The following is a 26,994-nucleotide window of genomic DNA, read 5'->3' on the forward strand; positions in this document are numbered from 1 at the left end:
GAGAATTGATACGAGAAAATTGACTTTTGATACGAGCAAGTCATTTTGACAGCCATGAGGTATTCGAGAGCGTGGTACACCGTCCTTTGATGGCACAGTGGTTAAGAGTCCCGGAGCTTAACCATTGTGTGCTGGGTTCGATTTCCGGTGACGGTATCCGTCCATGAGAGTTTGCCGGGTTTTTCTCAGGACTCAATCGCTATCAACAATATAGCAACAAGCGAGTAATATCAAGCGGTTACAAAAAAATAAGTAGCAAAAATCCTTAGGAGAAATCAAACTACAAAAATGGGAGGCCAGGGGCAGTACCTGGATGATTTTGGCGTAGAAGTCTATCCTTCCATTCCCTTCAGACTAGAGAATAAACGAAGGCGCAAATACTTGAATAATTATATATATTTTTTAGGTTTCGGAACGATATTGGCAGACACTCGCAAATGGTCACTGTATTTAGTAAACCTTAGAATGAGACGTGCCTGGTTTTAAATAAACAAATAATAGTCATCCTTTGCACAATATTTTGAAATTATCCTTGTTATGGTTGTCTTTTGACTCTCCAGTCTCGAAATCTACAAAAATGCATCGTGGAAATATGAGATTGGAGATGAAATTGAATTTTATTTCATAGATAAATACCTATATCACATAGCCTAGAGTAGGAGATTTTATATTACAATGATTTTGTTTGTCAGTATTTTGTTAGCAATCTTATCCAGCTTTAGTGGTGCGCAGCAGTATCCTGTTCACGATTCATTCAGAATGTGCAAACATAGAATAGTGTTAACTTATCTAGATGAAGCAGTTCTTTTTTCTTCTGATAAATCAGTCTCGGTTTCTTTCGCAGTGAATTTAGCGGATATTCATAATATTAGCTTTCAAGCTGGTGAAATAGAAGGGAAGTTCATTTGCTTGAGTAATGGAATGAAATATGACTTAAGGTCTATTATAAACAGCTCCATCGAACTCTATAGGCATGGCTATAAACCTTTACATTAACGATGATAGTTTAACAATATTTTTTCAATATTTATAAATTAAAGCAATTATTGATATGAATAAAACTCTATTTCTGCCTCAAGGTCATACCAAAAAACACTTCGCACATCTTAAGCAAAGGCTCTCTGGGTAGCGATTATCAAGATAAAAGTAGATTCTTTTAACGCCAATGCAAGTTGTAAAAAAAAATATCGTTTCCCGGATCCTCGTGCATTAATTCGGTTCGTTCATGCTTTCATATTTGATTTCCCATAGCAATTAGTTAGAAAAAGACGCTTTATGACATGTATTGTGACGATAATCACTATTGTCGTGAATAGCTGAAGATCGTCTAACATCAATATTGGGTGAGTATTCAAAATTTGATTTAAAACGGATATTACAGTGATGTTGATAAAGAAAAACTAGTTATAATCTTGACATCAATTTGAGAATCAATGGTCTCCTAGTATAAAATGGGAAGAGTTCGATGAGATTTGAGGGACCTTATACATCATTTAGCACCCTTTGTGTATTCCTTTAACACTCAGCAGGAAATTTTCCGCTAGGCTTTTCCAGGTGTAATTAAGGAGACTCTTTAGTTGGAAGAAAACAAAGCGTTGCATGTAATCCTATGGTTCACACACACATTTCACACGTGGTGCCCATCTTCTCAGAGGCTGATAGAAATGGCTCAGAGACTACAGGGGTCATCACCTTAATTACTGAATATTAGGGAGATATTAACAAGTTGCAGAATATCGTGTAATAGCCATCCACTTCTGATTCCAATATTAATGGACATATCCTCCTTCAAGTGATTGGCCAACGCGTTTTCGCGTTTTCGTGTTTTTTCCCAATTTTAAAGTTCTGTCACACAGCTTCGAAGGCATTGGAATTCTTTTTATATTTTTATTTTTCAGAAGAGGAGTTGACACCTCTGAGCATCCTCCCATCCTCGCCCGCCACCGCACCATAATCATCTCAAGAATATCATAACGCCTGCGCCTCAGATTTCTTCGCATTGCATACATCACCATGACTAATGCCACCGCGAATAAAGCAGAGAATGCTGTAGACAAGGGGGCAACCTCTGGTGCTACAGAGCAGAAGCAAAAGAAAGATAAAGCACCTGCTCTCTCACGCTCAGCTAGAGCTGGTCTTCAGGTAAATGGTGATTTCCGCACCCTTTCGATTTGTTTTAAAGTTCTAAATTTGGAGCTGGAATGATCAGTCCGAAATTGAATTTATAATTAATAATGCATTTGAATGCGGATCCCTATCCTAAATGCAAATTCATTTTCTAAATCATTCCTTATCAACCGTGATAGTTTCCTGTTGGCAGAATTCATCGTTACCTCAAAGATCGCAGTATGAATAATGCTCGGGTCGGCGCCAAGGCTGCAGTCTATTCTGCGGCGATTCTCGAATATCTTACCGCTGAGGTACTAGAACTTGCGGGAAATGCCACGAAAGATCTCAGAGTAAAGCGTATCACACCACGGCATCTACAACTAGCCATTCGAGGCGATGAAGAGCTTGACACGCTTATCAGAGCAACTATTGCTGGCGGAGGTGTATTGCCCCATATCCACTCTAAACTGATTGGAAAACCAGTTAAAGGGAAAAAGAAGCAGTGAAGGATTGTTTTTGTTTTATCGATCTCCTATTTTTTCAAAACTTATTGATGTGCTGTTTTTTCTTGTTAATTTTTTTTTTGCTTATACGTGTAATTTTTTTATATTTTTCATTTCGCTATTGCTCTCCAGTAAACGAGACTCTTTTCATTTGGCCGAACTTATTCTCTATTCAACAGAAAGCCTTGGAAGTTGACTCACATTTTACACTGTCTAATGTCCATTGATTAAACTCGTCCGGAGTCTGTACCCAAGCAGCGAAACGCTGCGTGAGCAGACAATCTTTAGCAATTTGATAATCCCGTGCCAGTCGTTTCAATTCTTCATAAGTTTTTGTCTTGCTCTCTTCCATCCACTCTCTTATTCGGAAATCTAATCTACCGGATGGCATCAAAACGAGCAGATCTAGTAACGCATTGGCAAGGGAAATTTTTGAGAGAATCGGGCGGGTTTTGGCGGGATATATGCCCTCTCGATTTGGCTTGGCTCCTTGCTTTCGTCCATTGATAAGTACTTGGGGACTAGGCCAGCCAGTAACCCAGCAGAGTGCGGTGTTAGATGTAGTTAGGGTAAGGTCCGGATGTTTGCCCTCGATACTATCTTTACTGCTCTCGAAGTGGGCGTTGGTTGAAAGGATGCGGGGACAATTCACTTTGAATTCGATCGGGAGATCTACGAGACATCTGTTATTGACTTAAACAATGCAGAAACCTCACAAAAAACGAAGGATAAAACCTTGTATTCCTTTAATCCTCCCACTAAGCGCTCGGGTCAAGGATGGTTCGTCGAACATTTCTCCGACCACAATGGTTGTTAAATAGACGGGTTCAATTACCAAGTTGACAATAGCGGAGCAGAGGCCGAGCACATTCCATCGTGCAATTTTATCACTATCAATATGGAGAAATGTAAGCTTAACTCAAATAATGATCTATGATCGAAATTTTGCATGCCCTCACCTACATGACATGGAGAGTGTGGGCTCTGAGTCAACTCTCCCAGGCTTAGTTCGCAATACACCCAGAGCCTCATACCCATATCTACCACGATACAATTTTGACTCTGCACAACCCTCCAGTCCATCTTTGGTTTGCTTTGGATTTGTTTGCTGTTGGACACGTAGTCGCTTATTAGAATAAGTTTGTTTCTCCAAGTAATCCCAGTCCGGAAGGGTGCGTTTCTTTTGAGCAAGGAACTCAGCAGCTGCTTCCTCAGTCTGAGCAAGAGCAAGTGGAGTCATGGAGGCATCTCCACCTATTCCTCGTGTAGGGTTGAGTTGAACGAGTTAACTGAGTAAGAGAAGACATGTACTTACAAGGAGACTGGCTAATATAGAGGTGATAGCTCACGCCTGACTTTATGCGAAATAGGAATTTGGAAGCTTTATTGTCCAGTTGTAAAACCTCAGACGCGTCAGTTATCGCTTTTCGTGCCTCGTTAATCAAGTAACTAACCTCGATGCTTAATATTCAATGAGAGCTGTAATACACATAAAAATATTTGCTCGATTACCAATTAAATCCTCGTCTTGATAAGACCTCGGCATGGCAATCGTGTACCAAATCGCCTGATCGAACTAATTTTCGAAAACTCTGACATTTTACCCCCGTTCTTGATTCATCAAATATATCATCAGTTTTGCGATCTGAATGTTGAACTATTCAATTTACCCTAACGAAATACAGCGCAGTATTTCATTTCCATTATCTGATAGATCACGTTAACACTATACACTATGAATTTTTTTTTTTTGACTACGAAAGTCAGTGTATTACCATCAACTCGCATTTCAACTATTCCGGCCAGAACTGTCCATTCGACTTTCGAGCCCTGAACTTGTGGTTTTCCGTTTTTTGGTAACTGAAAATATAAATAATATAACCACAAAAAAAAAAACATTTTAAATTAGGGAGAAGTTCTAAAAATGTGGAATGGCTTGAATACAGACCTTTTTGTACTGCTCTAAACAAATATTTGCTATTCTGTCGCCGAAAGAATCTGTCATTATTTATGAATAAAAACTAAATACAAGGGGAATTAACAGAATCGTTAAGGGTATAAAGAGCTCGAATTATAAGATCGAGATAAAAGGCTGATTTGATAATTAGTTAGAACAAAGCGAAATGTTCATCGTGCTATCCATTGCCATGTGGATATAGATCAAGGGATGGAAGGGTTTTGGAATATTATACCTAAGGGTCGACCGTCTGAAAATCTCTGCAATCAATCCAATTCTGGAAAGCTTAATTATATATGATTCGATTGGTTGAAAAGTAATTCTCCCCCTCTTTCATTTTATTGATTTGAAAAGTCAGATAAAGGGTTTATATTCTCCATACTCACCTATAATTCCTTTTTTTTTTTCTAAAATTCACTCATTCATTAGTCCTTTTCTCATACTCATCAAGAATTTTCAACTGTATTTATACATATCATTGCTCCGATGTCATACAATAATAGGACTACCATGAGCCGGGACCGACTGGCAGAACTAAGAGTAAGTTTGAATTCGCCTTCGGAAATTGCGTAGTTTACATTCATTCATTAACCCGCTACTTATACATTTTTCCGATGGTTCGTTTTAATAGGCCAATTCTGGATAGTATGTGCCGCATTTACACTGCCTTTCATTACCATCTGCAAAACTCATCTTACATTTCTCTTTTAACCTGTAGCCGAAGTAGCTCAACCACCCCAATGCGAGCACTACCCACCCAGCCCATGTCCTCAGGTCTTCCCTCTAATCCATATACTCAAAACTCTCGGCAAAGTACAGCCAGACAAAGCGAGCTTCCTAGTCGCTATCGTCCAATGACCAACAACTACGATGACTATTCCTCTCCTGCTTCTGACTACCGCCAAACACAGGCATACTCAAATTACCCTCCCAATCCACCTTCCTACGAAATGCAGCAGAAAAAATCTTTCCCGCCAATGTCCTCACAGCCGAACTCCAATGCAGATGATATGGGCCAATTCTTTGACGAAGTAGAAGGAATCAAAGCGGATATCCAGGACGTGAATGAAGATATTCTGAAAATCGATCAGCTGCATGGAGTCATACTTAATACGATTGAACATAATGAGCACGAAAGAATCACACGGCAATTGGACTCTCTCTTAGCACAAGTAAAGCGTAAAAACACAAAACTGAAAGATCGGATTAAAGGTATAATAATCTCTGTTTTGACACTCTTCCATTTAAGCAATGGGACTGAATATGCTTTTATTGTAACACGTCAATTCTAGCTATGGAACTTTCGAACTCTAAGATGAAACCATCAGGAGATTTGCAAATTAGAAAAACACAGGTACGTACCTTCCAAGTCCCATCGAAAATATAGCGCACTCATATAGTATTCTTACCTACACTCGTGCAGCATTCCAATTTGAAAAAGAAATTTATGGAAACTATTCGCAAATTCCAAGATATTGAACGCGTCCATCAAGAAAAATACCGCAACCGTATGGAGCGCCAGATACGAATTGGTAATGCAGCCTCCATCCTTTTAAGTCCATGCAGTTAGGACTCAACTGCTTTTTATCTACCCCTTATGCTATAGTCAAACCTGATGCGAGCGAGGAAGAGATCGAGGCGGTGATCGATTCTGATAATGCAGGACAGATTTTCGCACAATCTGTACTGCAATCGAACCGCTCTGGACAGGCACGTGCGGTTCTCGCCGAAGTTCAATCCCGACACGATGAGATCAAAAAGATTGAGAACACAATTCTGGTTAGCAACTCTTATTTCTATTTTTCGCCCTCTCCGATAATTAATGATTTAACCCGTGCCTTAGGAATTGCACTCGCTCTTCCAAGATATGTCTATGCTCGTTGAACAACAGGCAGAGGTTATAAATGAAGTGGAGCAGTATGCAGAAGAGGCTGCGGTCAACATTGAAGCGGGTACAAAAGAGGTCCAAGTGGCAGTCACAAGCGCACAGAAGGCTCGAACGGTAAGTTGCTGTTAAACGAATTCACCGAGCATAAAATTGCAGTAATGATTTTTGCTGCATCTTTCTTTTTTTTCTTTGTAGAAACGGAAATGGTGCTTCTTAATATTGGTTATACTGATCATTGTAATATTAATCGTCATTTATTTCCAAGTCATTCAGCCACTTATGGTAAGTTGAGTCTATCTAGGATGATTATTTTTTCCCTTAACTGACAAATGTGTATTTGTGGGTGTCAACACAGAACAAAGCTAAGAAATGATAGACTGCATTCAAAAATTATTTCTTCATTATTATCTTTGCGATTTGTTATTGAAGTACACCCATGATACACAATCGGATATGCTATGTTATAATTATTTAAGTAAAAATGAATGCTTCGAACTCTCCAGACTTGATCTATCCACAGAATCCATTATCTGACCAAAAAGTGTTAATTAAATTCTAAAAAAAAAAAACAATACTTGACTTACGCATTCATGCCATTCTTTCTTCTCTGATTTCTGGAAGCTTTTATGAATTATTTATAGAAACTGGATACCTCTGTATTAACAACGAAATATCATTTATGACAGGGGATTTGACTTTTATATGAAATAAATATCCTGGAGACTGTACGCTTATCTTCTAAAGGGTATCACTGAAACGTTATTCTGATGAATGATTCCCTATTAGATAACAGTCCTAGAGCTGAATAATGACCCTTGCAGTTAAGTTAACTTGCGCAAAGACACTGATTTCCCCACGGGACAAACTCCAAGCGCTTTCACAAACTGGTTTGTGTATGCGGAAGAGTTGACCGGATTAGGGCCCATCTGCAGACTGACATAACTGCATCCTAATCTTAGCTCATTGCTGAGGTAGGGCAACTGGGATTGCCCTGATGCGTTAGTGTGCTTGATATACTTGGGTCTCTGGCCTCGCTGAAGCCACATGAAGCAGGCAGCCGACTTGGTTGGAAATCTTTTAATTACGCGGAAATTAACCTGTAATTTGAGTGTCACATAAGATTTAAGTAAAAATACGGATCCCCCCTAATTCTTAACTGAAGGGTGTGAAACATCAGATTTACTTCGGATAGAACTCCGGTCCAGAATACACTGATGCTCCAAATAAACAGGAAAAACTCGACTATTTTTCGAACAAAAGTGACACGCTGTCCACTTTTTTCGGCTATCGAAGAGCATCGAGGTTTACCCTTTGGGTACATCTTCGTTTCATCATCAAAGTCTGATAAATAAATACCAGAACTGTTGTTTTCTCCGCGAAATTTCTTCTACTCGCTCCTTTGCTTCAGCCCATTCTCTATTCTTTGCCACTCTCCTTTAGTTTGCCTTTGATTTGCCAAGCGGGCCTTTTCTCCAGGAAAGAATAGCGGCTGGACCGCAGTTAGATAGTCAAACTAGCGGTTTCAAAGGAATATCGACTAGACTTTTATGATTGCACTTCTTTCTTCTGTTTCCTGCATGTGTCACTCATTATCATCAGCATCGCATATTCATCATCCACAATCCCATAGTGTATCTTAGTAATTTAACATGAGCCTTGCTCTTTTTCTTCTTCTCCTGTGTACTTTCTTAATTCAAATCAGTGCTCTCCCCTCTAAACCACTCTCTGTATGCTTGGACATCCCCGATCCGCTCACTCCGCACCATCGTGTGCAGACCCCCTGTGTGGTCGAGCGGGTTCCTGACCCTTTTACACGACGATTGCGAAAGATGGTGAAGCGCGCAAATAGAGGCCAGTTTCTCCTCACCTTCCGATGCGACAACAACGCACCCCCTGGGCTGTGCAATAAAGCAAAGCGGAACTTGGACAGGGCAGGTGAAATCCTCCTGGATACTCTGGGTATCACCACAAATATCAAGGTGGATGCCTCGCTTTTGCCCATGCCCAGGCTAACTCTGGGTAGGTCAGAAACATTGTGTATTTCGAACGGGGAGAAACTCATCATTCATTATACACTGTAGGCTCGGCACAAGCAACCCGAATGCATCCTCTTCAGGACCGGGACGGTAAAATAAGGCACTATCCACAAGCACTTGTGAAGGAGTTCGGATACGAAAATGGCTTTCAACTTTCAAACTTCGATATTAAGGCCACCTTCAACAGCCGGGCAGACTGGCTATTTGAGGTAAATGGGAAGAAACATTGCACTCATCCCTTCTGAGCACTAACTAATTGTTAAAAAACACTCTCAGGAGGATGAAGGATCGTCGCCTAAGCAACTATCTAACTTTTTGGCAACGGTAACAAATGGCATTACTCTATTACATCCCTAGAGGCGATATTGACTAAATCGTTATTCAAATTTCGCATAGGCAATGCATGAATTTCTTCACGGATTCGGAATGATTAGCAATTGGCGTCCTCTAGATGACAACCAACCCACGCAGTTTCTCGCACCTGCTATGACAGGCACATTTACATCTAGAAGCCCGAATCTCAAAGAAGTGTCCTTCATTGAGTCAGTTTTTGATCGTCATGTCTACGTGAAGGCGGGCAATAATGAGTGGATCCCTGCATCGGAATATACAGATATGATGAACAATTTCCTTGCAAACAAGGCATTTCAATTCCGCAATTTTGATGATGCCAAGAATGGGCTTATACGCTCAGAAGCAAGTCGTTGGGCCGCCAGCATGCTTCGAGCCGCAACCACTCCTCAGGGTCTTGCCTTTATGCCCACGCGTACCCCCAACGATAGAAACAAAGTCTTTCTAGAATCTTCATTGGCACCATTCCGCTCTCGCTCTTCAATATCTCACCTCGACATTGCAACGTATAAAAATACTGCTGACTGGCTGATGCCCTATCTGGCCGTGAGACCTATGTGTGTGCAGAAGATGAGCGACTGGGTCAGGGAATTCGGGAGTCCATTTGGTCCCGGGACGCTCCGGATATTGACCGCGATGGGATACGACACTAAGTGGCCCTGGGAATAGAGCAGATTCGAAGTGTTTGTTTGTAAATACGCACTTTTAATACACTGTCTTTTTCAGATCATTACAAACACGGTGAAAAGCAGCCGTCGTGTTACGGAATAAACTGCAGTGCCTATTAGTTAGGCCGATGGCAGTCGGCTGTGTTAGAGAAATAATGCAAACCTGACCTATACATAATAAAGATATAGCTGGGCTGCGGTCCGCTCTGTTCTGCTTCTCTTCAGTTCGATATGATTGCGGCGGCCAACACCAGCCGGGCATGCCAGCAGAAATCGAATCCAGCAGACGCCCACATTTTTGAGTATCCGTGCGCCTCGGACTATTTACAACGCACTAAATTTTTCGCAACCAAATAAATCAAAATACATTCCAAACGACAAGCAGGAAGCATCGATTCAACTAGAGGAGAGCCCAAAAGGGAATGAACCGCTGTACCGATGGAATTTTCCGGATCCATATAAATATTTCATTCGGCTCACGAACGCATCCTTGTTCTTGTGAGTCCCCCTTGTTCACTCATTTCTTGGACCTCTGCGATTATCTAGTCGAGCTTATCCTATATGAGAACAATATAATCTTCACAATATGAAGCTCACTATACCCATTTTTCTCTTTGCGTGTACCACTCTGGCTGCAGCAGGTAAATTCCGCTCCATAGACCGTGTGTTTGTAGGCACTCTCCCGCCCTCCTAATACTTTACTTTACTGCAGATACACTCCGCCTCCTTGTGCCTCAAGGGCGAAACAAGGCCATGCCGGGAGGCAAGGTGCCTTTCCGACTTGAAGGTAGCTTACAGGACTATTTCGCTTTGATGGATTCTAGAGTTTTGATTCACCATACTTCCCCCTCTTTGTTTCTTTCTCTTGATTTATTGCGTTAGCCACATACAAGAAAGAAGGAATGCTTGAAACGGTGGATATGCAACTCGTAGACAAGAAGGGGGTTGTCCTTGCACATGATGTCGCACGCGCACAGCAGCCACGGTGGGAAAAGGGCCGGGTTTATAACGGGCAGGTGAGCATGCCGGATTTCCTACAGCAGGGAGAATATAAACTGCGGGTAGTGGGAGCGGAAGCTTACAAGTGCGCAAAGCCTCCGGCTGGGAAACAATGGTGCACCGAAACAGTCACTGCAGAGGCCCCTATACAAGTCGCGAAGAGCAAGCAGTAATGGAGGAGGGGGCTCTGCTTTTGCTCCGTGTGAATAATAAATCCTGTAGAAAAAGGCACCTCACGTCTTTCTTGTTGTATTCATCTATTCTATTTTTTCTTCCCCCTTTTTTCTTCTTCATCCAACTTGTTTCAATGATGCTTTTGTTTATAGTCAAAATAAAATAAAATGGCAATTGAAATTAAACATAATTATCGATAAAATTGGTGAGGATATATCTAGTGCCGCCAACTACAATTTACAAAATAGAGCTTAGGTTGTGGAGTCCTCAATTAATCTAGCACAGCTTCACTTACATCTTTAACTGTCGATCCTTCCCTCCACTCGCCACCTTATCTCCGCCGGGACTCCAGTCCACACTGTAGACCTCGTCTGCATGGCCCGGTAAATCCAGCTTGATTTTGTTAGTTTTGAGATCCCAAATCTTGAGAGTAGAATCGCGTGAGCCACTTAGTAGCATCCGGCTATCAGATGACCAGCACACTTGATAAACTCGCCCAACATGGCCTCGAAGGGATGCAATGAACCTTATCGTCAAAAAATTGAATGAGTGTGAGATGAGCTCCAGATATTATGGAATCAAAAGCAGACTACTTACTTTCCAGTGAATCCATCCCATAATTTAACCGAGTTGTCGAAAGAAGCACTTGCAATCAGGCGCCCGTCTGGGGAAAAGCTCACCTGGTTAATTGGCTGCTGATGGCCAGTTAATCTTGCAATTGGCTTCTTGCTTGTATTGGGTTCCCAAAGATACATTGTAAAGTCGTCTGAGCCAGTCACCAAGCGTTCACACCGCTTTCCTTTATTCTCCTGGTATCTTTTCAACGCCTTCTCCTTCGCCTCCTCCTCTACTTCGTAGCTGGTGCCTGTATGGTCGAATGCACCCGTTCTTAACACAAAGTCGGTGCTCAGTGCCATCGTATTGACCCAGTGCGCATGTCCAGATAAGGTCTTCACAAGGGTGCCATTAGAATTCCATACTTTAATGCTTTTGTCCTGCGAACCCGTGTAGATCAACCCCTCGCCTCCCCATTTGATACAAGTGACAGCAGCGGTATGCTGCGCAAGAGTGATGGTACATCGTCTGAGTTTAGTGTCCCAGATGCGGACGGTACCATCTTTAGAACTAGATGCTACACGATTACATTTTGGATTTCTAAGAGAAAGAGTATGCATAATTAAAACAAGAACGGGAGACAAAGTGGGTTGAACTTCTTACAAGTGTAGAGGCTCCCATGCCAGAGCGGTAATCCATTTTGTATGTCCTTTAAGTGGTCCTCCAATCGCCTTGCCAGTCTTCGGGTCCCAGAGACGCACCATATTGTCCATGCCTCCTGAAACTAGGGTCTTTGCGTCGGGCGACCAAGAAATGCATAAGACCCAGTGAGTATGGCCAGTCAAGGTGTGTTGTGGTGTTTCAGTGTCAAGGTCCCAAATGCGCACAGTTGTGTCTCCTAAGAGTGGGATAGAAAGTTAGTATTTTTTCATACATTCCGTTCCCATTTCGAACGGCCGGTATCAACTCTTAACCTACCCGAACCGCTGGCAAGTTGACTTCCATCGGGACTGAATCCAACACTCAGAATGGCGTCGCTATGCCCAGGTAATGTCGAACTACATCTCGTCACAGCACGTACTCTGAATACTGCCTGTGGTTGATAAATAATGGTAATAATTTCTTCGCTTGACTTGCTAAGGCCCTCAATGATATCGGTATGAAGAGATCGAGTTATTTCGGTGTCGTCGACATAAAATGAATAAGGGAGAGGTTCTTCCTTTAAATTTGTACATAATTAGTATTTCTTTCCCCTGTATATCAGTAAAGGTTTAAGAGGAGAAATAGAAGGAAAGGAAATTGGAGAATTACATTTTGCAGGAGCTGGTTAATTAGTAAACGTAACTGCTCTGCATTTACATCTGCCGGGATATTTAATGGTGGACCAGCGGTTTCACCATCTCTTGATTGGAACTGGGCAATAACATGCCCTTTCGGCTCTTCTGCTGTTGCCATAGTTGAAGTGCGTTTAAAGATAGTTATGCGAAGAAATGAATAGTTTGTGACTTTGTTTGCTTTGTGATTGAAGAAAAACTAAGCCGCTGATCGGGATTCGAAAATTAGAAAGACGCGTATTTCAAAAAGTCAAATCACGTATAAACTATTTTAACAACCCTTAAGGTGGCCTTAGAAAAAATAATGAGCACGTCGTCGAAGCATTCACGCAAGAAATCCAATCCCCAGCCATCTCCAGCTTCTCAGCGCGACAACCTGACACGAAAACTCCACCAACTTAAGGATTTGATCCACACTAATGAAGCGAAATGCGAGGAATTTTCCACCCATATTTCGCAGCTGGAATCAAACGTGTCCAATCTCCGGCGGCAAATTAGAGAAAAGAAGCTTCGTCTTTTTATGATGGAAAGATATGCAGAGGAATGCAAGAAGTGGGTAACTGTTCTGAATGAGTTCAGAGAGAGGATGGAAGCAACTAGAAGCGAATATACAAAATTGGATGAGGGGTAAGCATAGCGGTACTTTTATTAATTTACCTCAGGGATGACAGAAAATATTGAAATACATGTCTCTTTCTAGACCGAATTTAATTGGGAAAGACAGAGCCCTAGAAACAACTCTTATGGTATGTATTTTGCCTCTGAGAATTTCGACAATGAAATTAGTTCCTAATTATACATTAGATAAAAATCCGGGAAGTATGTGAGAAACTGCTGCAAATTGCGAGGGAATGTTCACATGGGTAATCCAAGAATAAGCCATAAACATAACTTTTCCGATTCGAATCCTAACCTTTCCATTTATATATTGTTTAGAGCTGACTCGGCAAATGAAAAGCAAATCCAGAGTATTCTTAATTCTATAGAAGTAAGACGTAAATTAATATCAAAAAGCAATAGAGGTTCTAATATCGAAACATTTTTGTTTAATGTAGGATATTGTCAAATCCACCACGCCCTATGCTCTACTTTCGTCTTTAGCTGCAATCATAAGAACCGCGACCAAGGATCTGCAAAAAAAAACGAAAGTCAATCACTCTAGCAACCCTAATGAATCTCGACCGTCATCTCGCCCACCTGATGCCAGAAAGTCGGCAAACATGCATAGAAGAATGTCAAGTCAAGTGGAGAAAGAATTGGATAGAAAGAAGGAAAAAGTCGAGTTGGTTTTAAATGTAGGTGGTCTAGATCCACTGCTTTTTATTTTCAAGGCCGAATAGGTTGACTTTTCTATCATCCCATTATAGCAATTACAAGATGATCACATCTTCAATTTCGTTAAGATTGAAGATATTCATGGACAGAATGCGGTACTTCGGGCCCAATTAGCCGATTTATGGTGCCGCTTTGACTCTCTTATATCATCTGATCCTTCAAGGGATATGATTAAATCTTATACTGCGGACAAAATCGAGGCGTCAGCGCAACAAACAGCAAGTCATTTTGCCGCTACAATTGTGAAAGAATGGAGAAAACGCCGCGATGAATTGAGTGCAGAGGGCACGGAGTTAAGAGACCTGAGGGCTCGAGTCGAACATTCCCAGGCTTTAGAAGTAGCTTACAATATCAATACTTTCATTGGTGTCTTGGCTTAGTTTTTTGTTTTTTTATCAGGAAGAGCAAAGAGTTTTAATACGACGGATTGCTTATGAAAATTCCCAGTTACTTAATGGTTTTCATACTCAGCATCAAGAAGTATTAGCTATTTTATTTTTTTTATTTGAAACTCTCTGCTTATCGTTAGTCATTGCCTCTCGTCAGGGCCGTACTTTCTCTCAGCTTCACACTTTGCCTCTTCGACCAGAGCTCAAAATACTCACACACCATCTTACAGGATTCATTAAACGCGAAACGGATGGCTTTAACAGGGTTGCGATCGGAAAGTGCCTCCACTTGAGGCTGCTTGAGTAGGTCAATTAGACACGTGTGGAGTTGTAGGGCTATTTCGTTAAAGCGATATCTTTTTTCTTTGCAGCGAGACTGTATGTTATGATGCATTGAGTCTTGTTAGGATAAAGAAAGAATGCGTCTTGCAGCAGTTGAGAGCCAATTTATGTATACGAGGAAACACGGTAGGAGACCATTGTTGTTATGCGTAAATTGTATCCCGAAAGGTTTATTTTTAACTCTCAATGCTTGCTTTGACCTCAGAGTGCACCGGAGCAGCTAGTCCATCAGCTTTGTACACAGAAGCAGCAAGGTATCCTTTGGCTTCCTTCTTTGACACGCCTTGCATAATCAAAATAGCATAATTGGATATTAACATTTAACCATATGTGCTCATAGTAACACAAATGTCTATAGATTGCAAAAACATTCAGGATCAGTTTTCGCTAGCTCGTGGTAATTTCCTGTCTGTTGGTAAGTACAATTGGAATGTTAGTTGTGTTTTCTAGTTGACAGGATTATTTATTATGGTGCTTATGACGTTTGGAACTAGCAAATAAATGGAGGGAGGATATGACGACGGACGCATCGGAGTCTGGAGCCCACTCTGGAATAGGACAGGTTGTCGAGCAAATAGGGGAGTATGCAAAAGCACTGAAAGGTAAGCTAGCTTTGCAATGGATTGGTAGGCCAGGGCACGGAGACGCACTGTAGTGAGCAGCTACTAACACTGAGCACTCCTATAGACTCAACTGAGCGGAAAGACTCCGAATTTCTTTCCAAACATATTGCGCGATTGCAGGATAAGTGTGGACTCGCTTTAGAAGCGGACGTGGTCGCGAAGGGGATAAAGGACTTGTTGGCCGAAAGGTTTGCTTTTTTTTTTCTTTCCCTGGGAATCGCTTTTTTTTTCCTAGTGCTTATGCCCTGTCGATATTTACATATTTATACAAATTTTAGGAATAAACTGGTGAGCGGTCAGCTAGCCACGGAGATTGTGAAATGCGACGGAAAAAACCTGCTCGACCACCAGTTGTGAAGTAGAGTCAATGGCAGAATATATAAACAAAAACAAACAAAGGAGATGCATTGCGCATGGGCTCGCATTTCTTAGCGTGAAAACTCTATTAATCTCAGATCGAATTGTGATCGGAAGGGAGGACACAGTCTACGACGGGGGTCCGAAGCATTACGCCTAAGTGAACTTTCATTTGCTCAGCCAAAATAATTTTGGATCTTTTTCATTTTTCTGTTATTGTTTTCTTTTCATTTTCTTCTCTTTTCTCTTCCTTTGATACTATGAAAACTTTGCTCTTGATGTCTAGCTGCCGACTTGATTAATTAGCCCTTGTTTGTCATCACCTATAGCCAACCGGTGATAGTCTTCAATTGTGTATATATATAACTTATTTATCTAAGAAAAATTTTTTCTGATTTTTTGGGGTTGGGGCAAGGTGGTCTTTGCCTTGATTAATATATTGATTTTTTTTTCTCTTTCTTTCTCTCTCTCACCTTTTCCCCTCCACTTTTCACTTTCCTATCCGTTCAGTATACTGATAGAAGGGAGCATTGAAGAAATTTCAGTAAGTACTATAGCTTAATTGCATTTTTTAAATCAAGCTGTGTGCTTGCATATTATTTTTTTGCCTGTGTTTTATATTTGCACCGGGGGTGATGTGGATCCGATTTTCAGCTCATTATCAATTATCTTTTTTCTCCAATTAACACAAATCCTATTTACATTAGGAAAAAGCTTTTCTTCTACATCCACATCCCCATTTGTGTGCTTTTGCTTAAGCTCAAACGGTAAAAATAATGAACGAATATATATACTTTATTATGCAACTGTTATGATGGAACTTAGTTATTAACTCAATTTTAATATATAGTCTTTTTTCCTCTTCACTCCCCTCTTGTCTCCACACCGCCACTGCCTGAGATGCGGGAGTCCAATTTCTGTAATCCGATCCAAAACCGTGCTGTCATCTGTATCACGTCTTCACTCTATGATCGTCGTGCGCTTGATTGTACGGAGGATTTGCCGCTAATCAACTCACTAAATCACCTCACTTACCTCACCAGTACTTCATCACGAGTGCGTGAAATCCTTACGCAAGATGGTGGGCTTCAGCGGCTTGTCCGGATCTTGAAAACGACCATGCCTACTGATCGAAAGAGCGCATGGAAATGGTCACTTGCCTTCCAGTGTGTAGTGAACGTGGGAATACGTGGGAGCGAAGCCGTCAGGGTACGCGTGTTTCAGGCTGGTGCGGTTGGGGTGGTGCTTTGGCTACTTTCCAATTTTCTACAAGCTTTGGAGCAAGTAAGGCAGGAACGTCAGCAGGAGCGCCAACATCAGCTGCAATACACAATACCGAATGGAAATGCATGGAGGACGCAACCTCTTCTTCCTTTGCTATTGCCGCACAATCCGGTTGCATTACGAGAGAATTCTGCTGTCGAGGACCAGTCCGTCGATGCGATATCATCAACCACGCCCACACCTGCTAATGCATCCCCTGCCTCCAGTGCTACGGCCGCTACTACTGTGACCGCCGCTGATCCTGCCTCTACTCTCCCAACAGCCGAACGCAATGCAAACAATGCACAACCACACCTCTCGCCTGTCATACCCACTCACATTGTTGGCGTGGGTACTATACCCGCACCCTCGGAACAACCGGAACATGCCATTGGCCCCCATCCCATGCCATTTGACCCGAACAGTGTGATGTATCGTGAGGAGGACTTGATTCTGTCACTGCAGCTTCTTGCTTATCTTTCCAAATATCCGAAACTACGCAATGCATTCCATACAGCCTATCGACCCTATAACCTCTTTTCGATCGTCGAACGCTTCACACAACGATCGCATCCGCCGGATGTGCAATACTGGGCTGGTGTGATCATGCGCAATGCATGCCGCAAGGACGATACACGCGGTGGGATCCGAAAATGTGCTAATATGGCGTGCAATCAGTGGGAGCGGTACCAGCGAGAATTTGCCAAATGCAGAAGATGTCGAAAGGCCAAATATTGTTCCAAGCAATGCCAAAGTAGAGCGTGGAGTGATGGGCACCGGTGGTGGTGTGTAGAGCGACCATCTTCAGCGCTGGCCGCTGGATCAAATCCAGGCCCTGCAAACGGGGCCCCGTCCACGGGTCAGGTTAGGGATGAGGAACGAGTAGGCTCGACTTCTCACCGTTTCCATGCATCCCACCACGAAGTTTCAACCATTGTTCAACCCCCCGATGGCGCCGCAAGTGGGCCGTTTCAGGCAAGAGGGCTGCCCGAATCAATGGATGTAGATAATGCCTTGGGCGGGATGGTGGGTCAGAATACAGAGGAGAGTTGGTGAATTCGCTAAACAAGTCAGCTTGCAGCCTTCCCCCCCCCCCCCATTAATTTTCGCTATTCATTACGGTTTTCATCTTTTTTTGTTTCTCTTCTATTCTCTTTTCTTCCTCCCTCAATATATAATTAAATGTTTCCTTTTTCCATATAAATATGTTATATAATTCTTGGCATTTTCTCATTATTTTTTTCTTGGATATTTCCCCTTATTTTTTTTCCTCTTTTCTCGGATTTGAAAGATCGTCTTTAATAAAGACAACTATTATCTTATCATTAATTTGCTGCGCCGCTCTTCTGTCGAGTTTCATAGACACTTTCTAGCGAATGGCTAGATCAAAACGATTGAGGGGTTATTTGCAGAATAATGGTGTTAGTAAGGCCCCGCTGCTTTTTCGACATTGATATTGATGGCCAGCGCGGTATGTGGAATCTTACTTGTTCTCTTTTACTCTTCTATTCTTTTCTTTTCTTTATCTTATAGTCAAGGAATTAATACTTTCATTCATACATAGTTGGGAGAATTGTCTTTGAGCTCTTTAGCGATGAAGTTCCAAAGACCGCCGAGAATTTTCGTGCACTGTGTACAGGTGAAAAGGGTATCTCGAGCATAAGCAAGGTGCCATTACACTATCGAGGATCCGTTTTTCACCGTGTCATCAAAGGCTTCATGGTCCAAGGTGGAGACTTCACAAGGAGAAACGGCACAGGTGGAGAAAGTAAGTTTGACGTGTAGATTACAAGCTCCCCCTTTTCTCGTACTCTCAACGATGCGTACCTACACCCGCTTGTGCTTCTACTATGCTTGCGCATGTATATTAATGGATTGTTTATATAGGTATTTATGGTTCCAATTTTCCCGATGAATCGCTTACACGCCCGCATGATGAACCCTTTCTGCTCTCTATGGCAAATCGTGGACCTAACACACAGTCTTCCCAGTTTTTTATTACGGTGCGACCAGCCCCACATCTTGATGGAAAACATGTGGTGTTTGGACGCGTCGTGAGCGGGGAGAACGTAGTTCGCGAGATAGAAAATGTAGTTGTGGATCAACAAGACCGCCCAGTGAAGAATGTCATGGTAGCGAATTGTGGTGAGCTAGTTTTAGTAAAACCACAAGGGACCGCAAATGATGCGGCGAGAATGGCGAAGAAACGGGAGGGCACGGAGAGTGGGAGCGAGAGTGAGGAAAGTATGGATGAGAGGAAGAAGAAGCAACACAAGAAGCGGAAGAAGAAGAGCAAAAAGAAGCGAAAGCATCGGAGTGGCTCGCCCGCATACTCTGGATCAGAATCAGAGAGCGAAGAAGAGAGAAGGCGAAGGAAAAAGAAAAAAAAGAAAAGCAAAAAGAAGAAGCACCGAAAAGAGCGAGATGAGCGCCGACCTCGTGGTAAGGAGAGTGAAAGCGAAGGGGAAAGGGGCCGTTCTAGAACTCGAAAGAGCCGATCCCGTAGCCGATCCTTGACTCTCTCACGCTCGCGATCGTCATCCCGTGAATGCTCTGCCTCACCAAGAAAAGCAACTCAGTCTCGCCACCAAAATCAAGCACGAAGCGACTCTCGCTCTCGCTCCCGCTCCCGCTCAATCGTATCGGCAATACGTTCGCCTGCTCCCCGTTCTCCCTCTGAAAGTTCTCCGCCGCCTCCGAATGAATCCCGGAAAGTTACCTCTCCGGGGAGAAATGGAAATGAAAAGATATCGAGAGGGAGAAGATTCAGTCGGTCGCCTCACAAGTATGTAGAAGAAAGGATTGTCCACGTGAGAGGGGAGAGATACAAAATTGAAGCACCCGAATGGGAGATTGACCGGGGATATAAAACAAGTGAAAAGGAAGTAAAGGTGCGAGGAAGGGGCAGAGTGAGATATCGCCCGAGGTGGTAGGACGTGGTTTTTAAGTTGGTGGAACTTTTATACTCTTTACAAACAATCCAAAAATAACAAAGTGGATAAGGACACGAACTTATCGCTCTGCTCTTCTCGCTTACGTTGTCTTTCTTTCACATTTAAAGTATGTTTTTCTTAACCATGCATACATTGGAAAAGACAATTTAAAATAAAGACATTCAACTGCCCTCTGAACCATTCTATCATTCTAGTTTCGCAAGAAGAGCAAGTCGATATTGTAGTGTAACACAAAAATAAATTAAAGCTGACCGCAAAATTCGAGGCTATAAAAAAATAATTGTTTGGGCTCAACTGGGAATTGAACCCAGGACCTCTCCCACCCTAAGGGAGAATTATACCACTAAACCATTGAGCCGATCTGTTGATGTTACGAGAAAATTGGTTTTTGGTACGGGCAAGTCACCTTGACAGTCACAAGTGACTCGAGAGTATAACTTGATCAAAAAAAAAGACTCGAGAGTATAACTGGGAGGGTTAGTGTAGTGGACTATCCCTGGGATGCCGATGAGAACGGCGTGGGTTCGAATCCCACTTCCCCCACCAGCACTTACTCTTAGTTTGTGGCTGCTGTCCACTTGATCAGAAATTGAGTCTACATTATTGAAAGGATCCTTCCTACGATAAGTACAAAGATTACATCGGTTTCACGTACATGCTATTCACGACAACTACGATACACGCATATCGATTGAACGCCTATCGACCAAGGACCTATATCTTGTTATGTTAAGTCCATTGACATTAACTTCATGTAATATATGGAAATTAAATAAAATGTTTCCATTGATTGATCAAAAAAAAAAAGACTCGAGAGTATATCTTTTCTTGACTTATTTAAACCCTTTGTTTTGTTTTAATGTTCTATACCAATTCTCTGAACTATAAAGATAAATTTTCTTATTTTATCAAGATCCAACACTTTGTCACAACCTAGTCTTGCACACAACCCTGGGCACGCCTGGCAATCTAGATACTGGAAAAACATTACACTCCCAACGCGCTGGGAATAGGCATCCTAACCACCCGTTACACCCAGCACAAGCTGATGAGGAAGGACGGTCTGTGGCCACACCTCTTAAGAGTGTGGCAGAGTTTAGGTGGAAAACTGGGTTTAACCAAAGGATACAGATTCACCCTAGATGAAGTACTCCCCCTCCCCATTAGTAACAATTCCTATTTTACTATAGAAGGAGCACCAGTAAAAGGGAAGGTAGAAAAATTCGGGCTAGCGAAATTGGAAGATTTCTTCAAACCGCACAGAGACAATATCTACCAACCGATGATCGAACCCGAGGTACACGCCCTAGTCGCAAGGAACCCTGACAGATACTCGAGGGAATTCAGAGAACATTATCTCGATCTTCACCTACTATGGAGGAGAAAGCTGCTCCGCCTAGACGAACGACTCGCCGAGACTCTCACACAGCGAATCCCCCTTGTTGGTAACAAACACAACTTTCCTTTAACAAAATGTTCTATTGCAGGGATTGGGACCACCGCTTACACCACCAAAGCTGGGAGACTATACAAACAGGGTGCGCCAACCATAACCACCGAGGAATGGAAGGACGTTTCCAATGACGTTGACAGATGGATAAAGGCATGGGCCAGGTGGAAAAGTCGTCCGTCAAAACCCAAGCACAGAACCCTTCGCTGGAGACTTATGAAGCATAAAATAGTTACCGGAATCATCACTAGCAAATGGACTGGAGATCCTAACACTTGCAAAAGATGTTCCCTAGGAACACCCGAAACAATTGCCAATGCCTTTCTAGACTGCCCAGCTATCGCGCAACTCTGGCAAAGAGTTGATGAGACAAACTGCCGAATAATTGGAATACCGCCACACGAATCCACGAAAGAAGACAGACTGTTTGGACAAGACAAACAAATAGACCAACGGTTCAACGAAGTGGTTGCTCTGAGGCACGACATAGCCCTGTGGATAATATACCGCTCGAGACTTGAATTAGTGCTGGACGATGTCCAACCCAATCCGGTAGCCATAACCAAACAATTTGACCACGAACTACAACGAGGAATAAAGTCCAAGTGGTGGATGGCAATGAAACAGGAACGGAAAAGAGACTTCATCGATAAATGGTCAAGGGGAAACTGGGTGAACATCATAGATGATTCTGTGATTTTTATCCAGGACACCTCTGAAGATCAAATCCCAGCCCCAACTCCGGCTTGAGAACTGCACCCAACCCTCCACTGCTGTATATTAATACCATCTTCTCTATCGTTCTTTTCCATACTTTTTCTTTTTTTTTTTTTCTTCTTCTTTCCTCTTCCTTTACTTTTTCAATCCTTCACTTCTTTTCGTTATTTCATGTACATAAGTAGCCTATCTTAATACCGTTGCACACAACTTTTTATCCCTCCCTCTCACATTTTTTTCCTTTCCCTTTCTCCTTCTTTATTAAACTAATTTCTGTTTCCATACTTTCCTAGCTCTTTCCCCATCACCTTTTCTCTCTTCCACTTACACTTATATCTTTTTCTTTCTCTCTTTCTTACTTTTTCCTTCTAGCTTCCAGATTCTGCAAGGTAGGCAAGGAGCATTACCTGGGTGATTTTGACGTAGAAGTTACCCTACCTTTTTAACAGGATAGGATACTTTTCAATAAAGGTCCTTTGTTAAAAATAAATCAAGTAGATGTCTTTATCTCTCTTTTCCCTTTTTTTCTTTTTTTTTTTACTTTTTTAATTTTTTTCTTTTTCTTCATTATTTCATGTACATAAGCAACTTATCTTAATACTGTTGCACACAACTTTTTATATCCCTCCCTCTTACATTTATTCCTTTCCCTTTCTTTTATAAACTAATTTCTGTTTCCCTACTTTCCTAGCTCTTTCCTCTTCACATTTTTTCTCTTCCTCTTACACATACCTTTTTTTCCTTTTTCATTTTTTTATTTAATTCCTTTTTCTTTTCCCTTCTAACTTCCAGATCCTTCAAGGTAGGCCAGGAACATTACCTGGGTGAATTTGACGTAGAAGCTACCCTACCTTTTTAACAGGATAGGATACTTTTCAATAAAAGTCCTTTGTTAAAAAAAATTCACGTAGATGTACGAAATGGCTCGAGTTCGAGTCCCGTAACCCCCGCCAGCACAAAGATGTTCCTGGACTCCCCACTAAATTCAGTATCTTGCTTGTCGTGTCTATGTTCTCAATTAGTATTGCCTCTGTCTTTGCTGATCTGGTTCTCTGCAATCCCATTCTCTGTCTTGTCGTGCCTGGCCTTTCCATAATCACTGTGTCAGTACTGCCCCTTGCTTGCCGTGTCTGTCGTGCCTGGTTTCTCAACTTGTTGTGTCTAGTTACTTTACTTTTACTGTTTCATAATTGCTCTCTAACTTCTGCTAGCAATTGGCTATAATCAGCACAAAGGCATACAACCTTTGATTCATCCAATTAACTTTATAAAGATATTTTTCAATAAAGATCTGAGGCTTCAAAAAAAAACGATCACGTAGATATCTTTATACTCTAACTTTGTTTTTTTATCCAAAAGTTTCTTTCGTTTGTATAATTTTATTTACAATAAACCACAGGACGCAAATATTCGCACCCAAAAGGGGAGAAAAATGATCGCATAAATGATAATTTTTTTCTCATAATGTTTACCACCATTCAATACTATACTTAGTAAAATGAGTTAAACTTTACCCTGCATCTAAGTATTAAATGTCTTGTTTGTCTGGCATCTTGTAGAAAAAAAAGACTTTAGTCGGCTTTTATATGCGAAGAAATTCGAAAAAGCTAGATACCGGTGAATGTGTAATAATTGAGCCAACTATATCGCAGGAGTTACGGGGCCAAGAAAATTCTGTAATCAAATTAGGTTCTGCAGTATAAAAAGCGATCTTTAAACAATTTCCTTTCCATAGAGAGTAGAGGGAGATTCCAAGGGCACCATACACTGATGGAATTAAAGGCGGTTTATCCGCATTGCCTCCTCGAAACCGGATTGCGAACTATCTCAACACTTTGTGTTGCAAGATCCTTTGATAAATCGGAAAAATAATTACCGAAAAAAAACCATAGTACCTCAGTTTATTAATTGATCCTAGAATTATGTGTTTAACGTAATATACTGCTCCTTTCTTTCTTAGCCGACAATCCATCCCTTTACTATGCTTGCATCTCTATTCTATTTATGTTTCTGGAAAGTAGAGTGAGTGTGACCAATTCTTTTTGGTGCTAGTTCGAAAATTAATTACCCACATACTACCTCACCAACTAGACATAAATATATATAATATATATATTATAGCAAATATATCCGAGGTCGCTTCTAATTACTCTATATGGCCTCCAGAATCAGTTCAGCTATATTCAAAATTGAGGCTCAGATCCATGGATATCCATATTTAGTAAGCTATGACTCCTGTTCCAGAACCCGTACATATACATGAAATCAGCCACTATTATGATAATATGCAATTATTGGTTAGTTCATATGGCACATTACGTCGGAGTAACCATGGATAAGCATCACTAGGGAATCGGTATACTTTTATATTTAAAGGATCGAAGGCACTCTGTATGTAAAAATAAACATACAAATACGCATTAGATTTTGCGTATCTTCGCGCCAAAAGTCCCACTTTTCCCAGAACCATCTCGGTTTTTTCGTTCCAATGCAATCGTCCTTCGAGATGGACAACAAGCCTTTTGTTGACTCCTCTAATACCATAGACCAAGCGGCTGGTCCTCCGAAATCCATGCTACAGAAGTTCACGCACGCATTGGGATCTACTGTATTTCTTTTTGGAACTCGTGAACGCATATGGGATCTTACTCTTTTATTGCCATTGATCCTGATTGCTCCCTTATTTGCTACGACGATTGTTCGACAAAACGAATGCCCTTCGCTGACAAAAGATGATTGTTATTATAAAGTTGTCCGCCTGACTGCAGCAACCTCTTCCATCGCGCTTTTTATTGTCGTGAGTAGATTCGGCGATCTGCTAATCGCATTGAGAGGTGGACTGAAAGCAGCATTCCGTGCGCTATTTCGGAGACGAACGTCTGCTGGAGTGGTTATACGTCCCCAAATGTGGTGGTGGCAGCCTGCTTCCTCTGCTTTTTGGTCTCTAGGCGTGAGCCTACTTATATGGGGTTCACTGCTTCCTGAAAAAACATTCTGGGCTACCTTTGTAATTCAAATAGTCTTGGGAATTATCAACGACCCAGGGCTCGCTGCGGGTATATGCAAATCGAGCATTGTGCCGGAAAAAATGCCCGGAATTCGGACCGTGTTAAAGGTACAAGATGGTTCACTTCTAAAAGTCAGGTCATTGGGTTTGCGTGTTCTAAGTAAGAGACTGGGAATTGTATGGTTGCCGAAGACTTGGGCGTACCCTCACAAAGACTGCGACACTATGTTTTCCATTGATGGGACTATGGAAGCGGATCTTCTTTGGGCAACAATTCATCAAGCGGGTTCTTCTTCTTCAGATTTTGTCGGCGACCGATTTTTGTGCCAATGCCGCGTCCGTGCCCTATTAAAAGCCGCAACTGAGGCCAAGTGTGATTACCTTGCATTTGTAGCTGCTGCTTCGGCTCCTACTGCAAAACATTCCAACCTTATTAAAGATTGGATTACAATGGAACGTCCACTCAGCTTCCAACCCATAATAGCTATTGTGGCTCATGACTCAATATTTCCCAGTTGGCATAACGACTTGAAAAGTGAATTTTCTCCCAGCACATTGCAGTCTTCCCCGAGAACGTCTCAAATCCTCGAGTTCGGGTTACTTGGCCTTTTAGATTCATTTAAAGGTACATTGTGGCTCGATGCGAATACGTCCGAAACTTGTGCCTTTGGTGCTGCTGCAGAATCCACTACCGCGTATGTAAGTCGGCCCAACTCTCCAGATTCAGTATGGGCCGTGCGAGATTTTGCGCTATCCGACCGACTCCTATATTATCGTGATTTACTTTGCCTTCCCCCTGAGGACGCTGACAAGAATATTTTTCAAACAATTACGCCAGATATCACTAATCTTAAATCCGTAGAGGACGCATCGCCAGTCAATAGAGTCGTGGTTCGCTTGCGTCCCGAGGTGCAGAATCTGGTGAGAGAGGCTTGTCAGTATGCATGGTGGCAGTTGGACTATTCCTACTTGCTACTATTGCCCCCAAAAAATGCAAAGTGCGAAATACCAAGCTCTCCAGCTGACAAACTAGTCCTCTATGAAGGCGCAGTCGGTTTGCGTGTTAAAAGGCGAATGTGGATCCTTTCCAATAATCTAAACGACTGGCCGATTGCTACCTCTTCTTTCTTGGTTCAGAATGCTCGAATAACCGGAATAGAATCTGTCCAAGTGGCTTCATCATTGAACTATCATCCGTCAAGGCCGCTGCAACAAGACTTATCCGCTTCAAAAACAGATACTACAACATACCTCAATATGAATGGAGAAGAGATATGTATTGCAATGTGGCTAGAGACAGATACTTCTAACTCATCCAACCGGAATGTCTTAACAGCAGTTGGATTGGCAAGTTTATCAGCGCCAAAAATATCATGGACTAGGCTGCAGATCAACCCAACTATGGTCCCGGTTACTGGCGAGGAATGAGTTTTAGGCATCGCATTTTTAGTCAACCGCAAATGTTGAGCGAATACATACAATATCTCCGTTTCACATGCATATCCTTAAGCATTTAATTTATTGGCTTTTTCTAATTGATTTGCATAAACAGTAAATTCATTTTCCACAACGTTGTTATTTAGAGTCGCTATCTTTTATAATCAAACGAATAAAACTCATCTATCTTATCTAGCCGCAGTATCTTTTTTTTTTCAAAGTTGCAACGGGTATTCAAATGTAATTTTATTTGTTGGGTATAAAATTCGAAAGACTCTACATGATTTTATTAGAAATAGATTCAATACTTAGAAAACTGCCGGTTAATGATGGGAATGAACCTATATTGTAAAAACAAAAATACAAGCCGTAATGATATTGCATGGTCCGGGAATCGAACCCGGGTCTGCCGCGTGGCAGGCGGCAATTATACCACTAAACCAACCATGCTCTGTGATTTGTTTGTTACGGGCGGTTGGAGACTTGTGGAGAGATGTACGGACTTAAAAGAGAAAAATAAGAGATTGGTTTTTTGAAAGCACTCTA

The 26,994-nt window shown here is 41.8% G+C and overlaps 13 protein-coding genes and 3 non-coding genes across 16 annotated transcripts; 11 read left to right on the forward strand and 5 right to left on the reverse strand.

Moving 5' to 3' along the window:
• Window positions 1-2,013: 2,013 nt before the first annotated feature.
• VTP21DRAFT_11308 (uncharacterized protein) lies at window positions 2,014-2,615 on the forward strand (the record flags this gene model as incomplete). Its single annotated transcript, XM_069390740.1, has 2 exons — window positions 2,014-2,142; window positions 2,307-2,615. 2 exons carry the CDS (start codon window positions 2,014-2,016, stop codon window positions 2,613-2,615), a joined length of 438 nt encoding a protein of 145 aa, XP_069252858.1.
• Window positions 2,616-2,784: 169 nt separating this feature from the next.
• VTP21DRAFT_11309 (uncharacterized protein) lies at window positions 2,785-4,617 on the reverse strand (the record flags this gene model as incomplete). Its single annotated transcript, XM_069390741.1, has 8 exons — window positions 2,785-3,284; window positions 3,348-3,502; window positions 3,572-3,866; window positions 3,928-4,061; window positions 4,125-4,223; window positions 4,283-4,319; window positions 4,388-4,472; window positions 4,561-4,617. 8 exons carry the CDS (start codon window positions 4,615-4,617, stop codon window positions 2,785-2,787), a joined length of 1,362 nt encoding a protein of 453 aa, XP_069252859.1.
• A 438-nt stretch (window positions 4,618-5,055) lies between these two features.
• Window positions 5,056-6,991, forward strand: VTP21DRAFT_11310 (uncharacterized protein; the record flags this gene model as incomplete). The annotated part of the gene is made up of 9 exons (XM_069390743.1): window positions 5,056-5,109; window positions 5,201-5,214; window positions 5,288-5,781; window positions 5,862-5,923; window positions 5,993-6,101; window positions 6,176-6,348; window positions 6,413-6,571; window positions 6,653-6,739; window positions 6,887-6,991. The coding sequence occupies 9 exons, from the start codon at window positions 5,056-5,058 to the stop codon at window positions 6,989-6,991; spliced, it is 1,257 nt and encodes a 418-aa protein (XP_069252860.1).
• A 287-nt stretch (window positions 6,992-7,278) lies between these two features.
• On the reverse strand, window positions 7,279-7,778 carry VTP21DRAFT_11311 (uncharacterized protein; the record flags this gene model as incomplete). The annotated part of the gene is made up of 2 exons (XM_069390744.1): window positions 7,279-7,554; window positions 7,641-7,778. The coding sequence occupies 2 exons, from the start codon at window positions 7,776-7,778 to the stop codon at window positions 7,279-7,281; spliced, it is 414 nt and encodes a 137-aa protein (XP_069252861.1).
• Window positions 7,779-8,106: 328 nt separating this feature from the next.
• Window positions 8,107-9,513, forward strand: VTP21DRAFT_11312 (uncharacterized protein; the record flags this gene model as incomplete). The annotated part of the gene is made up of 4 exons (XM_069390745.1): window positions 8,107-8,476; window positions 8,539-8,702; window positions 8,770-8,817; window positions 8,890-9,513. The coding sequence occupies 4 exons, from the start codon at window positions 8,107-8,109 to the stop codon at window positions 9,511-9,513; spliced, it is 1,206 nt and encodes a 401-aa protein (XP_069252862.1).
• Window positions 9,514-10,098: 585 nt separating this feature from the next.
• VTP21DRAFT_11313 (uncharacterized protein) lies at window positions 10,099-10,684 on the forward strand (the record flags this gene model as incomplete). Its single annotated transcript, XM_069390746.1, has 3 exons — window positions 10,099-10,153; window positions 10,225-10,299; window positions 10,395-10,684. 3 exons carry the CDS (start codon window positions 10,099-10,101, stop codon window positions 10,682-10,684), a joined length of 420 nt encoding a protein of 139 aa, XP_069252863.1.
• Window positions 10,685-10,902: 218 nt separating this feature from the next.
• VTP21DRAFT_11314 (uncharacterized protein) lies at window positions 10,903-12,695 on the reverse strand (the record flags this gene model as incomplete). The annotated part of the gene is made up of 6 exons (XM_069390747.1): window positions 10,903-10,915; window positions 10,981-11,211; window positions 11,283-11,840; window positions 11,904-12,138; window positions 12,219-12,459; window positions 12,552-12,695. 6 exons carry the CDS (start codon window positions 12,693-12,695, stop codon window positions 10,903-10,905), a joined length of 1,422 nt encoding a protein of 473 aa, XP_069252864.1.
• Window positions 12,696-12,878: 183 nt separating this feature from the next.
• VTP21DRAFT_11315 (uncharacterized protein) lies at window positions 12,879-14,289 on the forward strand (the record flags this gene model as incomplete). Its single annotated transcript, XM_069390748.1, has 6 exons — window positions 12,879-13,201; window positions 13,275-13,320; window positions 13,379-13,437; window positions 13,511-13,562; window positions 13,630-13,869; window positions 13,942-14,289. 6 exons carry the CDS (start codon window positions 12,879-12,881, stop codon window positions 14,287-14,289), a joined length of 1,068 nt encoding a protein of 355 aa, XP_069252865.1.
• A 428-nt stretch (window positions 14,290-14,717) lies between these two features.
• On the forward strand, window positions 14,718-15,620 carry VTP21DRAFT_11316 (uncharacterized protein; the record flags this gene model as incomplete). The annotated part of the gene is made up of 6 exons (XM_069390749.1): window positions 14,718-14,789; window positions 14,846-14,894; window positions 14,981-15,055; window positions 15,135-15,242; window positions 15,328-15,451; window positions 15,542-15,620. The coding sequence occupies 6 exons, from the start codon at window positions 14,718-14,720 to the stop codon at window positions 15,618-15,620; spliced, it is 507 nt and encodes a 168-aa protein (XP_069252866.1).
• Window positions 15,621-16,520: 900 nt separating this feature from the next.
• On the forward strand, window positions 16,521-17,939 carry VTP21DRAFT_11317 (uncharacterized protein; the record flags this gene model as incomplete). Its single annotated transcript, XM_069390750.1, has 1 exon — window positions 16,521-17,939. The coding sequence occupies one exon, from the start codon at window positions 16,521-16,523 to the stop codon at window positions 17,937-17,939; it is 1,419 nt and encodes a 472-aa protein (XP_069252867.1).
• Window positions 17,940-18,299: 360 nt separating this feature from the next.
• On the forward strand, window positions 18,300-19,816 carry VTP21DRAFT_11318 (uncharacterized protein; the record flags this gene model as incomplete). Its single annotated transcript, XM_069390751.1, has 3 exons — window positions 18,300-18,354; window positions 18,448-18,651; window positions 18,771-19,816. The coding sequence occupies 3 exons, from the start codon at window positions 18,300-18,302 to the stop codon at window positions 19,814-19,816; spliced, it is 1,305 nt and encodes a 434-aa protein (XP_069252868.1).
• A 307-nt stretch (window positions 19,817-20,123) lies between these two features.
• Window positions 20,124-20,195, reverse strand: VTP21DRAFT_t104. Its single transcript has one exon. It is a non-coding gene; the product is annotated as a tRNA-Pro (tRNA).
• Window positions 20,196-20,307: 112 nt separating this feature from the next.
• VTP21DRAFT_t98 lies at window positions 20,308-20,380 on the forward strand. Its single transcript has one exon. It is a non-coding gene; the product is annotated as a tRNA-Ser (tRNA).
• Window positions 20,381-21,119: 739 nt separating this feature from the next.
• VTP21DRAFT_11319 (uncharacterized protein) lies at window positions 21,120-22,037 on the forward strand (the record flags this gene model as incomplete). The annotated part of the gene is made up of 1 exon (XM_069390752.1): window positions 21,120-22,037. One exon carries the CDS (start codon window positions 21,120-21,122, stop codon window positions 22,035-22,037), a length of 918 nt encoding a protein of 305 aa, XP_069252869.1.
• A 2,455-nt stretch (window positions 22,038-24,492) lies between these two features.
• Window positions 24,493-26,439, forward strand: VTP21DRAFT_11320 (uncharacterized protein; the record flags this gene model as incomplete). Its single annotated transcript, XM_069390754.1, has 1 exon — window positions 24,493-26,439. One exon carries the CDS (start codon window positions 24,493-24,495, stop codon window positions 26,437-26,439), a length of 1,947 nt encoding a protein of 648 aa, XP_069252870.1.
• Window positions 26,440-26,827: 388 nt separating this feature from the next.
• Window positions 26,828-26,898, reverse strand: VTP21DRAFT_t103. Its single transcript has one exon. It is a non-coding gene; the product is annotated as a tRNA-Gly (tRNA).
• Between the last annotated feature and the right edge of the window lie 96 nt (window positions 26,899-26,994).

Source organism: Calcarisporiella thermophila (genome assembly GCF_041956535.1).
Source record: "Calcarisporiella thermophila strain CBS 279.70 unplaced genomic scaffold VTP21scaffold_8, whole genome shotgun sequence".
Classification (NCBI taxonomy): domain Eukaryota; kingdom Fungi; phylum Calcarisporiellomycota; class Calcarisporiellomycetes; order Calcarisporiellales; family Calcarisporiellaceae; genus Calcarisporiella; species Calcarisporiella thermophila.